The sequence below is a fragment of the Fundulus heteroclitus genome, chromosome 13, assembly GCF_011125445.2.
Source record: "Fundulus heteroclitus isolate FHET01 chromosome 13, MU-UCD_Fhet_4.1, whole genome shotgun sequence".
NCBI lineage: Eukaryota > Metazoa > Chordata > Actinopteri > Cyprinodontiformes > Fundulidae > Fundulus > Fundulus heteroclitus.
In genome coordinates this window covers 8,890,470-8,904,277 of record NC_046373.1, presented here as the reverse complement: position 1 = coordinate 8,904,277, position 13,808 = coordinate 8,890,470, and the positions used below count along the sequence as shown (strand labels likewise).

General features: G+C 43.8%; 1 protein-coding gene across 1 annotated transcript in view; it reads right to left on the bottom strand.

Annotated features, from left to right (window-relative positions):
* Window positions 1-1,412: 1,412 nt before the first annotated feature.
* The window catches only part of LOC105934318 (inactive phospholipase C-like protein 2), a 43,912-nt gene continuing 31,516 nt past the window's right edge, over window positions 1,413-13,808 (bottom strand). Inside the window, exons 9-12 of the mRNA XM_012874248.3 lie at window positions 13,095-13,298; window positions 10,871-10,946; window positions 2,670-2,779; window positions 1,413-2,558 (exon numbers count right to left, since the gene is read on the bottom strand). Coding sequence (XP_012729702.2) covers window positions 2,397-2,558; window positions 2,670-2,779; window positions 10,871-10,946; window positions 13,095-13,298 — 552 coding nt within the window. The 3' untranslated portion in view covers window positions 1,413-2,396. The remainder of the gene's footprint in view (window positions 2,559-2,669; window positions 2,780-10,870; window positions 10,947-13,094; window positions 13,299-13,808) is intronic.

The window sequence follows — 13,808 nt, the reverse complement described above, 5'->3', positions numbered from 1 at the left end:
TCTTAGATTTAACAAAATAAATGAAAGAGGACAAACTATTAAAGGTTCATGTCTAATTCTTTTTAATTTAATCCTTTTCCATTAACAAAAATAAAAAGTAGACATCAATATGTAAACGTTTTAACAAAGAATTTATTATGGGCCCGATGTTTTTAAGGGGAGACAAAAAGCTGAACGGCTACAAAGCATGAAGTGTGCCTGGAGGAGTCGCACAGAACAATGATTTACTCCCCTGCATGGCAGCGGCAGCATCATGCTGAGGGTCCACCACAAATCAACAGCTACGTGGTTGACCCTGGACACAATAGGATGCTGTTACAATGATCCCTAAACCAAATGTTTTCCTTTTATGGAAAAAAAGGCTTCTGGAATAGCTTTTCTAAAGCCGGCACCTCAACCGTACCATAACAGCTTGGATCAAAAGTGGAAGCTGTGCCTGGAAACCAAAAGTGGGAACATTTTGAAAAAGCTACATCCTGCTTTCAGGTGCAAAGCTATTAGGATTGATTATAACACATCTATCCACACCCCTACCCCGAGTATGGTTTAAGACGGACAGCTGAACCCCCACAGATTTTATTACGATCCAACTGATGACAAGCTTTTACATTTGATGGATCGGTCGGATTAAAGCTGATACGATACAAAACACTGACAGAAGATGATGGAAAGAAATCATTCGTGTCTTTGGTCTTTTTCAGCCTCTAATGGAGCTAAATCTTAAAAGACTACCTGTCCTCCCAAAGCATGCTGCTGCCATCACCGACTTTCTGCAACACCGCAATGTGTGTGTGTGAGGCAAAAAGCGCCGTTTGTGTCTCATCTAACCAGAGCAGCTCATTCTTCGGGCTCGCCATGTCCGCTGCATGGCTTGTGCCCCGTAGCTTTCTGGAGACCGTGACTAGACGTTGCTGCGTCGATAGATGCTTCCACCCGAGTTGTGATCTCTGGTGCTTGTGCAGAGATCACCACGCGGGGTTTGAAACTGAAATCTGAACATTTACAAATTTCATTACAACTCCGCTGAGGAGAACCAGGTTTAAGGTTGCATTTTTCAGTCCTTTGTGCTGTTTAATGGAATCTGATTTGACACAAAACTGCAAAGCATTTATAAAATGATGGAAAAATTGCACTGAAACATCATGAAAGCTCTAATGTTCTGCCTGTTGATGTCGAACCCTTCGTCCCCCAATGATTTCATGAAGCTACAAATGGACAAATGGGCGCCGTTTGAGCTGACTGGCTGCACACATGCAGAGGCCCATATGTCTGCCTCCCAGATCCAGCAGATGAGCGTCCCCAGCTGTCTAAAGGACTAAATTAAATAAGTGTCCTGCATTCAGAAAAATAAATAAATGAATATTCAAAAGACCTTGGAGAAAAATAATAATAAAAAAAAAAACACAGGCATATTAGTCATTTTAGAAAAAACTACACGTGTTTATTTCCACCCGGGCTTCATCTACTGCCACAACACTGGTACGCATCTGGAATGTTTTTTTTCCATTCAGCATCAATAACTTATGCAAAATATTCTTTACAGCAAAAAGGATAGAATCACATATTAAAATACTTTACAGTGTTTCTGCACGCAAAGTAAACACTTTCTTCTGTAACAGTATCAGTTCCCTGGAGGCAAGACATCAACACCTCTGGAGTTGATCGCTATGGCAGGTAAGAGGGGATTAAGTAGCACGGCGAGGTTGGGATGTGCGGAGGAAGGGGGGGGGGGGGGGGGTCTGGGAAATACAAAAATATAGAATACTGTATGTAAGACAATATTTAAAGGGGGGGAAGATAAGAGGTTTGGTGCAAAACAGACAATCTCATGGCAACTGAGTTTAGAGCAGCGACGTGGGAGCAAGCGATGCTCGGTAAAAAAGAGAAGCTGAAGACACACGGGGCGGCACTGGTCCACACGATGATGGTGTACAGACAGAGTAGGTGTTCCTTAGCTTAAAGGGCAAGACGGCCTGTAACCTGATCTAGTTTCAGACTTTAGTTTGTTTTCTCCAAAGCAACGATTGAATTGACTAACCTTTCAGATCACCTATGTAAAAATGCAATCGTGGCACCACTTTAAACCCACACAAAGTTCACATAGGAGGGAGATAACTAAACATTTGGCTTGTGTACAACGGCACAAACAGCAGAACCTTGGCTTCGAGTCTAACTACATTCATCTCTCCAGCACTGCAGTTCTTGGATCTCCACGCCGTTACGTCGCCACGTTAACGGCCATTGTAGCTCCTAGAACGTGCTTTAGTGAAACGCTTTCTCTGATCTTTAATCCTGTGATGCACTCAGAGCTGTGGGAGTGTGAAACTGGCGGTAGGCGAAAAAGTACCCTAGCAAATATGGCAAAAGTGTGGTCATCTTGCTAAGACGATGGGGCCTCAAGCGCTGGCGCCGTCGTCCAGGCCCCGTCCTGTTTTGGAGCGGACTCGCCTCAGACCCGTCCCCTTCTTGCTGAGGTTTCCAGTCATAGCTGCGTCATGCACCTGCTTCATGTTCTCCTCCACTTCTGCCTTGGCGTGTTTGAGCAGGTCGGCCTGGCCCTGAGGCGCCCCGGAGCAGCAGGAGAATAAGGGAAAAGAACAGAGACGGTGAGCATCGAGCTGGAGGCTCCAACTTGTTGCAGCGGGCGGGGGGGGGGGCGACCGACTCACCTTAAGGATGGTGATGTTCCAGCTGAAGTTCTCCAGCGCACGACTGACCTTGGAACCCTTTAGCCCTTCCTTCATCGCCAGGCTTTGCAGCTTCTCGTGGAACTCCATCGCTACAGAGGCAAAATGAACATAAACACAGCCTGAGCAGACAGACACTTGTGCTTGGGCGGTTGTTTTCTCAGAGCTGGAACATCAGGATGAGAGGACACGGCGCTTTAAAAATAGTACGGTGCCGACACCGCCAGGAGGCACTAAAAGAAGCACAATAGCAAAGCTGCTCTCTCACCATTTCCTGAATGCATTACATGGGTCTAAGCATATCAAATCCCACCATGTCTATGAAGTAAATCATAATTTGCTCCCGTTATGAATAGTGCATGTGTATTGGGATCATGGGGGTAGAATTCGCAATTTCCAACACAGCCAGAATGGATTGTGTCCCTTTTACTGCAACGTCACTTTGTCTTGTTTCATTTATTTTACATTTAAGGAACAACTAACCACCTGGGAAAGGAATTTAAAAGCTTTGAGTGCCCCCACACCCCCACAACACGTGGACACTTAGCCGAATCAGTCGGACAGAAAGCCATCATCCCATCAATTTAACTTCTTCTAAAAATCCTGCATGCTGGGGCGAGTGAAGTGTCTGCATACGAGATCAGGTGAGATCATTAGCCAGGCCTTGCTATAATATCTGGGTCCATTCTGAAGCAGTAGCGCATATGCGTGGTTTACATGCCGTTTGGAAAAAAAAAGGATGTGAATATCCCTCAAAACCATAAAAGCGAAATTAGCATTTAATTCAGAGAACTACCAAAGAGCTGCTTACAGTTTGGTGGCGCTCTGCGTCTTACCCCTTGATCCATTTCCAGCACGGACCCGGGAAGACAACGTATTCAAGGGATGCTTCAGGCAAATTAAATTGCAAAGAGATCATAATCGATCCCAGATCTTTGAAAATCGTGGTTCAAAGAGTTTTCAAACTGAAACTTTTCTAAATTCCCATAGCAGGTAGACGTGCTGCAGTTCAACCACTAGCTTATACGTAAAAAGCAGCTGCGAACCGCTATTTACAGAAGATAACACTTGGAATTTTGCTCAATCTCTGCTATCATTCCTTATAACAATGCTCCCTCTAACCCAGAACTTCCCCATAAAATACACCGAAAGGTATAAATATTAGCAATCAGGTTAAAACATTACTTTTTTTTTTTTTTTTGCAGCTTCAGCTGTGTAGATTAATATAAGCACTAAAACTTGCTAGCAAGCTTAGCTTTTTAACCCTTCAGGCAGTTCTCATTAAGTCCCCCCCCCACTCCCACTGTTCATGTCTAAAAGTTTATTCAGTATGGTTATTCATATAAAAGTCATTGTTCATGAGTGGAGCTCACAATCTGTCAGACCCTTGAACTGAACGGTGCCGTTTCTCACATTACAAACTTGGAGTGTAGCCCACCCTGACGTCATTTACAGCCTTATGCTGCATATGCAGGAAGTAGCCACGACTGCAACATTTTCCCTCAAGGGGATCTCGGTGGCTGCTCAGTATCGGCATTAGTAACAGTGGCTGTAATGCCTTTGGCTTTACTTTGAATGTAAGAGTTAAAACTAAAGGATCATGTCACCAATCATCAAAGCTCAGACTAAAATGACCCCCGGGTTAAATATGCAGCAGAGCACTAGCTGAGGACGATGCTATGGCGCCTTTTCCTCAAACCAGCAAAGTAAACAAAGTCGAAATAACAGCGAGGATGTTTTCAGACAAAACACAACTTCATAATGTTTTGAATCCCTGGATTTATTTAAGTGTTGTGGTTGTAGAAATGTGACGATATGTGCAATGAGAGAGTGCTCCTGTAAACGTAAAGTATCAATGACTGGCAGGCAGTTGTCCAGGTAAAAAAAAAAAGGTTTAGTTTAACAGTTTACAGGGCAAATAAAACAAACAACACGCCAAATCCTGTCTGCGCTGACAGATAGTCATAGAAGGCATTAAAATGGAGTTAGACCACTAAATATGTCACTCTTATGTCCTTTTCCTTTCTGACGACAAAGTGTAAAATACAAACCGGAAAGAGAGCAGCTATTTAGGGGATTTTAATTAAACTGTTTATGAGAGCAAAGACAAAAGGGGAGAGTAGAATAGATTTAAGGTAAGATACAAATTCTAGCCGGTAAAACGACGTCTTGCGTATGAATTTCAGTACTTTATTTGACACAAATATGTTCACGTAGGAGTTGTGAACTCAAAATATTTACGTGGTGAACTATGAACACGACTGAATTCACCTCGAGCAGATTCATTTTAACCCGGCAGAAACGAAACTAGATCTAGTTCCTGTTAAGAATGAACTGACTCAGAACTGCTGCCGACACACAGGGCATCCTCTGAATTCATAAAACATCTTCAGTGACTCAACCTCTGAGGCTATGAATCGAACTGAGCGCCCAGGTTTTAAATCTGGTTTAAGGAAGTTGATTCTAGATTAAGGAAATTCAAATGAAAGCCTTTACATATTTCATTGACTTAACTGGTTGAAATGTGATCAATTCAAGGCGTCTTTTAGCTGTTCAACTTTGCGGGTTTGCCTCGAAAATGTTCGAATCTGTGCAAATATTTCTGCATATTTATGACTTTATTGGAGGAACTCCAAGTTTATTTTTTCAGTGCAAAAAAAACCCAACAAACCATGGCATGAAATGTGTGACTAATTGTTTTCAAACAGCACATAAGAATCAGATTTTGATAAAAAAAAAAAAAAAATGTGTGCGCACAAGAATCACTTTTAAGTGAGGCTGGAGTCAGGAACGTGTCTTTCCAAATCCCTTACCTGAAGGCAGAAGGAAAACAAGTCAAAACCAGCACAGCAGGAGTGCTTTGCGGACAGATTTCACAACACTTATACAAGACGCGCATGGAAATGATGAAATCCGTGTAAAAAGAAACAAGACAGCATCTCGAAACAGTCCGGCCTGCAGCTACATGTGTGCAGCCAGCAAGTTTGTTTCCTTTGCGTCTGGCTTCGGCTGGCCGCCCTGGGCCACCGTCCCACCGTAACCATGGAAACTTTGAAAGTGGGTTAACGCGGGGCAAACATCACTGTGAGCCATCAGCCAGAACTTTGACGTCTAGCATGCTAAGTTGTGGCCCTCTCGCCCACAGAGGAGGGCAAACAGACCGAGGGCGAGTTTTGATTCCCGACACGGTTCCTCTCTCCGTACCCTAAACGTCTGCTAGCATGACCGCACACCTGCGCGCACACACACAAAGCACGTGCGGCGTCCACATTTTCACACCTACATAAGTTGCCTTAATAACAACCTTTACCACACAGTTGCTAGGTAACTCAGAGTAATGTTGTGTGCATGCCTTTTTTTTTTTTACCCCCAGTCTGAAAGAAAGCCAGGAGAGGAAACATTATCTCCAAGACGTTTTTTTTTTTTTTTTTTTTGCATATGCACGCAAAAATAGTGCTGCCTGACCCGCAGGCAGCGCTGATGTACTGGCCTCCGGGGTCAGCATCACCTCCGCTTCCTGCTGCGCGCGGCACAAGGTGGTTTGAAGCTTAGACGGGGGAGGAGGACTGTGGTTTGGTGTCATGATAAAAAAAAAAAAAAAAAAAAAAAAACACCAGGATTTGAGGGTTGTTACGAACTCCTGTGTTACACTTCCTAATGCGGCTCTAGGCAGCCTACTATATCTCACGCTGCCTAATGAGGGCAGCAGCTGATTGCCCTGAGGTTTAGAAAAACTTGACAACAAATACGTGGTGGCGTGATAACGATTTACAGATGAGGACATTGTTTCTTGGAAACAATGTGTTTAAAAAGGAGCCTTTCCAGCCAATTAGGGGGCTGCTTTCACTTGTCCTTGAGCACTTTAATTTCACCGCTTTGCTGCAAAAACACGCTTGAAGATGTGGGAAACATACGAAGCGTACTCCAGCTGCATTTTGACGTAGTTGTTTTCTTATGTTAATTAAAAATGGTACGGAGTGCATAATACTGAACATATGTGCACAATACAACAAAATCCAACTTTAGTTGTGGAGTAAGGGTGTGCTGTAGTGTCCATGAGGAGCTTTACCATCCCCAAAATTGTGTTCTCTCATGACTTTGCACAGAAGTAGCTTTTTTTTTTCTTGAATTTAGCAAGACCACTTTAACCCGTTCACTGAGGAAGGAGATCGGCTCATCGTGACGTCATTAAATGGTGTCCGTTCTGACACCGACTGCCATGGAGCCAGTTGAAGTGAAAAAATCTTGAGAAAACCATTCTCCATTAACATAAAAAACAGACACGTATGTACAGGAAAGCAGCTTGATGGTGAATTGTCTGTATTGGTGTACCCTAACATACGATATAATATACTATACTATACTATACTATAATAGCTGCATGTCTCTACAGGCTTTGCACATCTATAGGCTGAAACCCTTTGGTCATTCCAAGCAAAATAGCTTAGGCCCAGTGACAATGGATGGAGAATGTTTGTGAAAAGCAGCCATCCGCTCTTCCCACAAATCCTCAATTGAATTTGACGTTTGAACTTTGACCTGCCGATTCTAAACATGCATCTGCTTTGATTTAAAGTGGTCCGTTGCATCTGTGTATTTAGGGTAGCTGTCCTGCTGGAGCAGCAACATCTCAGTCAGCCTCCAGTCTTTAGCAGCTGCTAAAAGGGTTTTTTCCTTGCAGCTTTGCCTCCTATTTAGCTCCATCCATCTTTCCAATAACTCTGTCCAGCCTCTCTGTCCCTGCTGAAGAAGAAAAGCATCCATCCACTGTGACGCGTCCACCACTGTTTCACTCGGGCGCTGGCATGCAGTGGAAGACTTCTGCCACATTTGCATGTAGGCCTGACCAGAGCGCCTTCTCCCTCAGCTTTTCTGTGTCCAGATTTCACTTCTTTATTTGATCAGTGGCTTGGTTCTTAGTTCTTGATTGATTCTTGCCACTCTTTCATAAGGTCAGATTTGCTGAGTGCAACAATAACCGCTTTCCAGTGTGTGTGGATGTCTGCAGCTCCTCTAGAGTTAACCCTGCACTAATAATCACATTAATACTCTCTCTGTCCTGGCAGTTCAGGTAGCCGCGTCTCGGCAGGTTTGCATCTGTTCCATTCTCTGTTTTCAGACAAGGAACTGAACAATGCTCCGTGAGATCTCCGAATACGGAGATATTGCGTTATGACGTAACCCCCGCGGTAAACCTGCTCGAAATCCATCCGCAGATCGGTTCTGTAACGGATAAACTTGCCACACTGTCTTCCAACAGGTCCTTGGACCCTAGACTAGTTCTACATATGTTTAATTCTCACTAACTGTACATGTGAAACACGTTTTAAAGAGCTATCATGAGTTTCTCAAACTTCTCAAGCACGCCGACACGTCCCGATAGTCTCTAATCTCTCCCGGGGTTCTCATCTTCCTTCGAGCCCGTTTGAAGCTTCAGCACATTCTTCTTCTCCTCCCCCCCCCCCCTCCGTTTCCTCTCTCTGCCCTGATGTGACTTCCAGACATCCATCTCTGCCACCGACCGTCCCATGCTTCCCTCCAAGTGACCCACATAGGCCTTCTTCCGGCGCACGCCCTCTTTTTCAGACCGCAGAGTGGACCTCCGCCTTGGGAATCACCTGATCGCCATCTTTGCTCCGAACACACACAGTGAGAGCTTTGTTCAGAGGACCAGGCTCCCGGCTCCATAATCAGATGAACATACAAACACAGGACCGACAGCCCGAGGGGGGGGGGGGACTGTGCGGTCCCAAACTCAAATCTGTTTACATGTGACCGTCGGTGAAACGAAGGGTTCCCGCGGAGTTTAGGGTGGCAACGTGGGATTGCGGCCGCGATGCAACACAGGTGAACCGTGTCAAGAGTGGCATCAGAGAGCGAGAGAAGATGGCTCAGCGAAACCTAAAAGGAAGTCCTGGGAGAGTCTCCAGATTTGTAAACAACATTAATCTGCTTCAGACGGTCTTTAACTCTTCGCAGTGATCCGAGATGAACCAAAGTCTCTAGAAATGCTTCATTTGGTCTTTATCTGGACTCCCCCACCCCGCCCCACCCGCCAAACAGCAACAGATTAACACTTCTGAACATGAAATACACAAAAATGTACGATGTCTCCACTGAGTGAGGATTCCAAACATTATGTAAATAATTGGGTGGAAAAAGTCTTGGCTCTGTAAAGTCGGATGACCCCAACGGCCCCTGCTGAAGTAAACACAACAGATACAACATCGACGGGCTGGATTTGAGAGACAGAGAGGGGGGAAGGATGATGCTGCTAGGGTAAAACTGCTACTTCTAAAACGTGCAGATAAGCTGCACATTTTGTGACATCACAACTACTAACTTCACTTTATTGGGATTTTACGTGACAGATCACCAAAAGGAGAGCATAAATGTAAGTTGGAGGGAAATTAGTTACATTTTTTCCTATTTTTTTTAAACAAAATAAAATCTGAAAAGTGTGGCATGCATTTCTATTGAGCCTCACTGAGACATTAGTGTGCAGGACCACCTTTTACTGCAATTACAGCTCAAAGTCTTTTGGGGGTGTGCTTCTACCTGCTTCGCACATATTTTTGCCCGTTCTTCTTTGCAAAATAGCCCAAACTCAGTCGGATTGGATGGACAGCGTCCGTGCACTTCCGATTCTTGCCCCAAACTGTCTAAAACACAACGCACTTTGATCCAATCCATTGCATTTTAGCTCTAGCTGCATGTTTAGTGTTACTGTCCTGCTGAACGGCAAACCTCCACCCAAGTGTCAAATCTCTTGCAGCTTTAAAAGGTATTCTTTAGGGATTGCCCTTCATTAATCTCCATATATCTCAGTCAGGGCTGAGGAAAAGCATCATCCAAGCATGATGTTGCCGCCATCCTGTTTCACAGTGGGGACTGTGTGTTCAGGGTGACGTGCATCATTCATTTAGATCCACACCGTTATACTTGTTGCCCAAACAGTTCAGTTTTGGAACCTTAGGTGGAGGGAAAATTTTGCTTTTATACTCTCGCAGATGGTGGACGGAACAGAGATGTTCAAAGCTTGGGATATTGTTTTATAACCTAACCCAGCTTTAAACTTCTCCACATCCTTATCCCCGAATTGTCTGCTTTTTCTCCTTTGTCTTCACGATGCTGTTTGTTCACAACAAAGCTCTGAGGCCTTCACTCAACAGCTGCCTTTATACCGTAATGAGATAAAAAAAATAAATAAATAAATAAATAAAAAAAACTCTATTTACTGTCTAGCAGGGCAGCTGGTTGCAAGGGTTTTATTTAGGGGTAGCAAATTAAAAAGAGATTAATAACAGTGCTTCGTCACACATTTCAGATTCTTTGAAAAAAAACTGGGTTACACTTTATTTGAAGGGGTGTACATAAGACTGACATTACACTGTCATAAACATGACATAACAGCTGTTATGAACATAAATGACTCTTTATGAATGTTTAGGACTGTTGTCATTAATTGTCATTCAGTAAATTACGACACTATTAAAGCAAAGTTGACATTGTTTAAAATGTCTTTGTTATGACAACTTGACATTAACAGAGACAAGGCTAAGTTTAGGGCTTGATTTGGGATTAGGTTAAAATTAAGGGCTTGATATGGGATTAGGTTAAATTAAGGGCTTGTCATAACAAAGACATTTTAAACAATGTCAACTTTGCTTTAATAGTGTCATAATTTACCAAATGACAATTAATGACAACAGTCCTAAACATTCATAAAGAGTAATTTATGTTCATAACAGCTGTTATGTCATGTTTATGACAGTGTAATGTCAGTCATATGTACACCCCTTCAAATAAAGTGTTACCAAAAACTGTAAGGCTCAAAAATCCCAAAGCAGTCATTTAAAGGAAACAAAAGGACAGACGTCAGAGATGAATATCAGACGGGGAAAATTCTAAATGAATAGCATGCAGGAAAGAGGAGGAGATCCAAACAAAATGACTAGGAAGCGGAAGAGCAAAAAGAAAGAAGCTGAAAAATCAGGAAAGTATGGGAACACGCAAGTAATTGTAATCAAAAAGAGAAGAAAAGAAATGCAAGAATAAAGAAACGGATGAAGTATAAAGCATCCCTGCAAAGCCTGCGTGGGATCTCGCACAAGTGGAAGCGGCTTCATGAGCTTCCCCCGAACTCGTGTCCATCAGCGGCGTCATAAAAAACACCTACTCACCCATTGTCTGTATATGCAGGATTTTTTCATAGATTGCATCTGCAACCTCCATCACAGCTCTGCTCGCATTGACCATCTGTGGGTCAGAAAACAGGAAACAGAGACTCTGTGTTAGCACAAGGCGCGAACACACACAAGCAGGGGCATACAAGCGCGCCAGTGTCTGACAAACAGATGCCACCGTCAGGGGCGTATGCAAAACCTTCACTGTACACAAGATACCACGGCCAGCCGGTGTTAGTACAGAGCGGCTCAAAAGAACAAGAACAAGGAGCTGCTGCTCTACGTTCATCGTGTGAAAAAGCATTCAAGGAAGGCCAGCTAAAGTTCAGACTTCCAGGCATGACTCTGTGAGTTCACATGACAGCACCTACAAAGCTACACAGCGATGACATGCAGAGGCTGTCTGAATAATGCGACACTTCCTCTCAGAAACCCTTCTGGGACATGACCCCGCTGTGAGAGGGGAAAAAAAAAAAGAAAAAAAAAAAAGCTCTTTTCAACAACCAGGGGATTAACGACAGTACGCCACCAAAAACCCAGATCAAATTCCACAAGAAGTGTATAATCGGATTCCCCGTTTCCCGCGACTCTTCCCTCTGTGTGTCAGGATCGGGCCGAGGAAAACCGTTTAGCCAAATCACATTCAAATCTATGCTAATGGTATTCAGCGCCGGGGCGAGCCTTTTTCTTTTTTTTTAGCGACGATCCGCCCGGCTGGAACGGAAACGCTATAGAGAGACGCAGACTAACCCACTTGCGTGTTCTTGCTGAGAGCCACAGAGCACAAGGCGCGCGGTCCCAGCAGCTAGATGCGCAGCGGTGATAAGCAGCTGTGGGGAATTTAACGTGTCACAGATTAGGCGCCGAAGCCCATATAAGCAAGAGCCGTTTGACTTCACGTGTTTCTGTCTGAAAGACCAGTGGGTGTAAAAAAATAAATAAAAAATACTGAATGTGAACCAGCAAAAAGGGGGGTTTACAGTCGTAACACAACCTACCTCCATCTACTTAGTTACCGGGCTCAGATGCCCCCTTGCCACCTCCCAGCTCCACTGACATTTACTGCTTTTAAAAGGAAAGCCTTAAACTTTGACAGCTGAACACCTCTGCCAGAAAACGGGTCACGACTGGCTCTTTCAAATGCCTAATGATCCAAAACATTATAGTCTCCCTGACGCGAAGGTAGCCCTCTTCCATAGTCATCTCAGTCAGATATCTAATCCCTATAGAATACCGGTGGGTGGAGCTAAAGGGAAGGGAGCATAAAAGAGGACTGAAGACTGAGCGAATGGGGTGCCTACACTGCAAAAATGGAACTAAAAAGAAGTAATATTTTCTTAAAATGAGTGTATCTGTCCTTGATTTGAGCAGGTAAATAAGACGATCTGCCAATGGAATAAGACTTCTGCACTTAAAATAGGAACAATTCATCTCCATCATCTTATTTCAAGTGCAGGATGTCTAATTATCTTATTTTAGGGGTCAAAAAACTAATTCCATTGGCAGATAATATTATGTACCTGCTCAAATCTAGGACAAAAACACAAATTTTAAGAAAATTGTACTTAGTTTTAGATCCATTTTTGCAGTGTATAGTTGTGACAATGGCATTTTTTTTTTAAACCAATGAATTCTTAACAATCGTTCAAGGCGGAGACTTGACGCCGATGTGAAGCGTACTGAAGGTTAAATGAAAGCAAAGAAACACTTGGGCTCCCATGACCCTATTTGAATATAAAGATTTATGCCTTTTTATAGCCTGACAGGCTACAAGGTGGAAACTAATGGAGCAACGCGCTGCCTTTGTTCTCTTGGTTTCTCTCAATACTTGTTTTTCCGTCGGCAGATTAGCCTCTTTTATTCGTATGCCCGGGGTGTATATTTAGAAACTATTCCATAAATCAGATCTGCTGAATGACCCCCCCATGGTCAGTGGAAGTCTGTGGTTTATTTGGGTGGAAACACGCAGAGGCTTGGGGCCAAGACGAAGGATGTTGCCGGTGACTTCAAGACAAATGGGGGTGTTGTCTGCAGCACAACAATGAAAGCTCACTTTGTACTTCAGAACTCACTGCCTCAAAAGGAAGCGTTTGCTTGTTGGGTCAAAGAGTCAGAGGAAGGGATATGACTCACTTGCTGCTTGTTTTTTTTTTTTTTTCCATTTCTTTTCCATTCGTATCTGATCTCTGAAGAGTGTTTCTAAAGCTCATTCGTTTCTCACCGCTTCATAGGTAGAGACGACTCGGCGCAGGACATCCGGCAGGGGTCCCTGGGGCTCCAGGCTGGGGTAGTTGTCCCTCAGGTCGAACAGCAGCAGAGGGGTCCCCTCAGGGCCCGAGACGCTGGAGCCCAGGGCCAGCACACACTGCATGAGGTTGGCCACGGCCGACACCCCGCACAGCTCCCTGAATACCGCCACCGAGTTCTGGGTAGAGAAACAAATTAAACTGTCGGTAATCTAGCAATTGGCAAACAGAAATGATTTTATCCAAACTAAAATGGGGCATTTTTAGCCTGATTATTAATGTCATAAATAAAGATTTAGAAGAAAGAAAAAAAAAAGCAGTGGAAGTAAAACATCAGGTATTTAAACTGGCCCGATAGAAACACAAACACAAACAATAAATTGTCGACGGTGTCAGAACAAATAGAACGGGGATAATTGTGAGAGCTCTTCCCCTTCCTGTTACAGACTTTATTTATATTCACTCCTTTTTCTCATCTCCCTCACACACACACACACAGCTAATCAAAACCCTGCACGAAGCAGTTCATCTTTGCTTTCAGGTATCAATTTATTCCCCCACTGCAGCCATGTTGAGGTAGTTTGAAAGAAACGGGATGGCAATCTAACATTAGTGACACCTTTACTGGCATAATTAATACGAGCGCTCGCTTGGCTGTATGGGTTCGCAATAAATGCCGCAGCACAAAA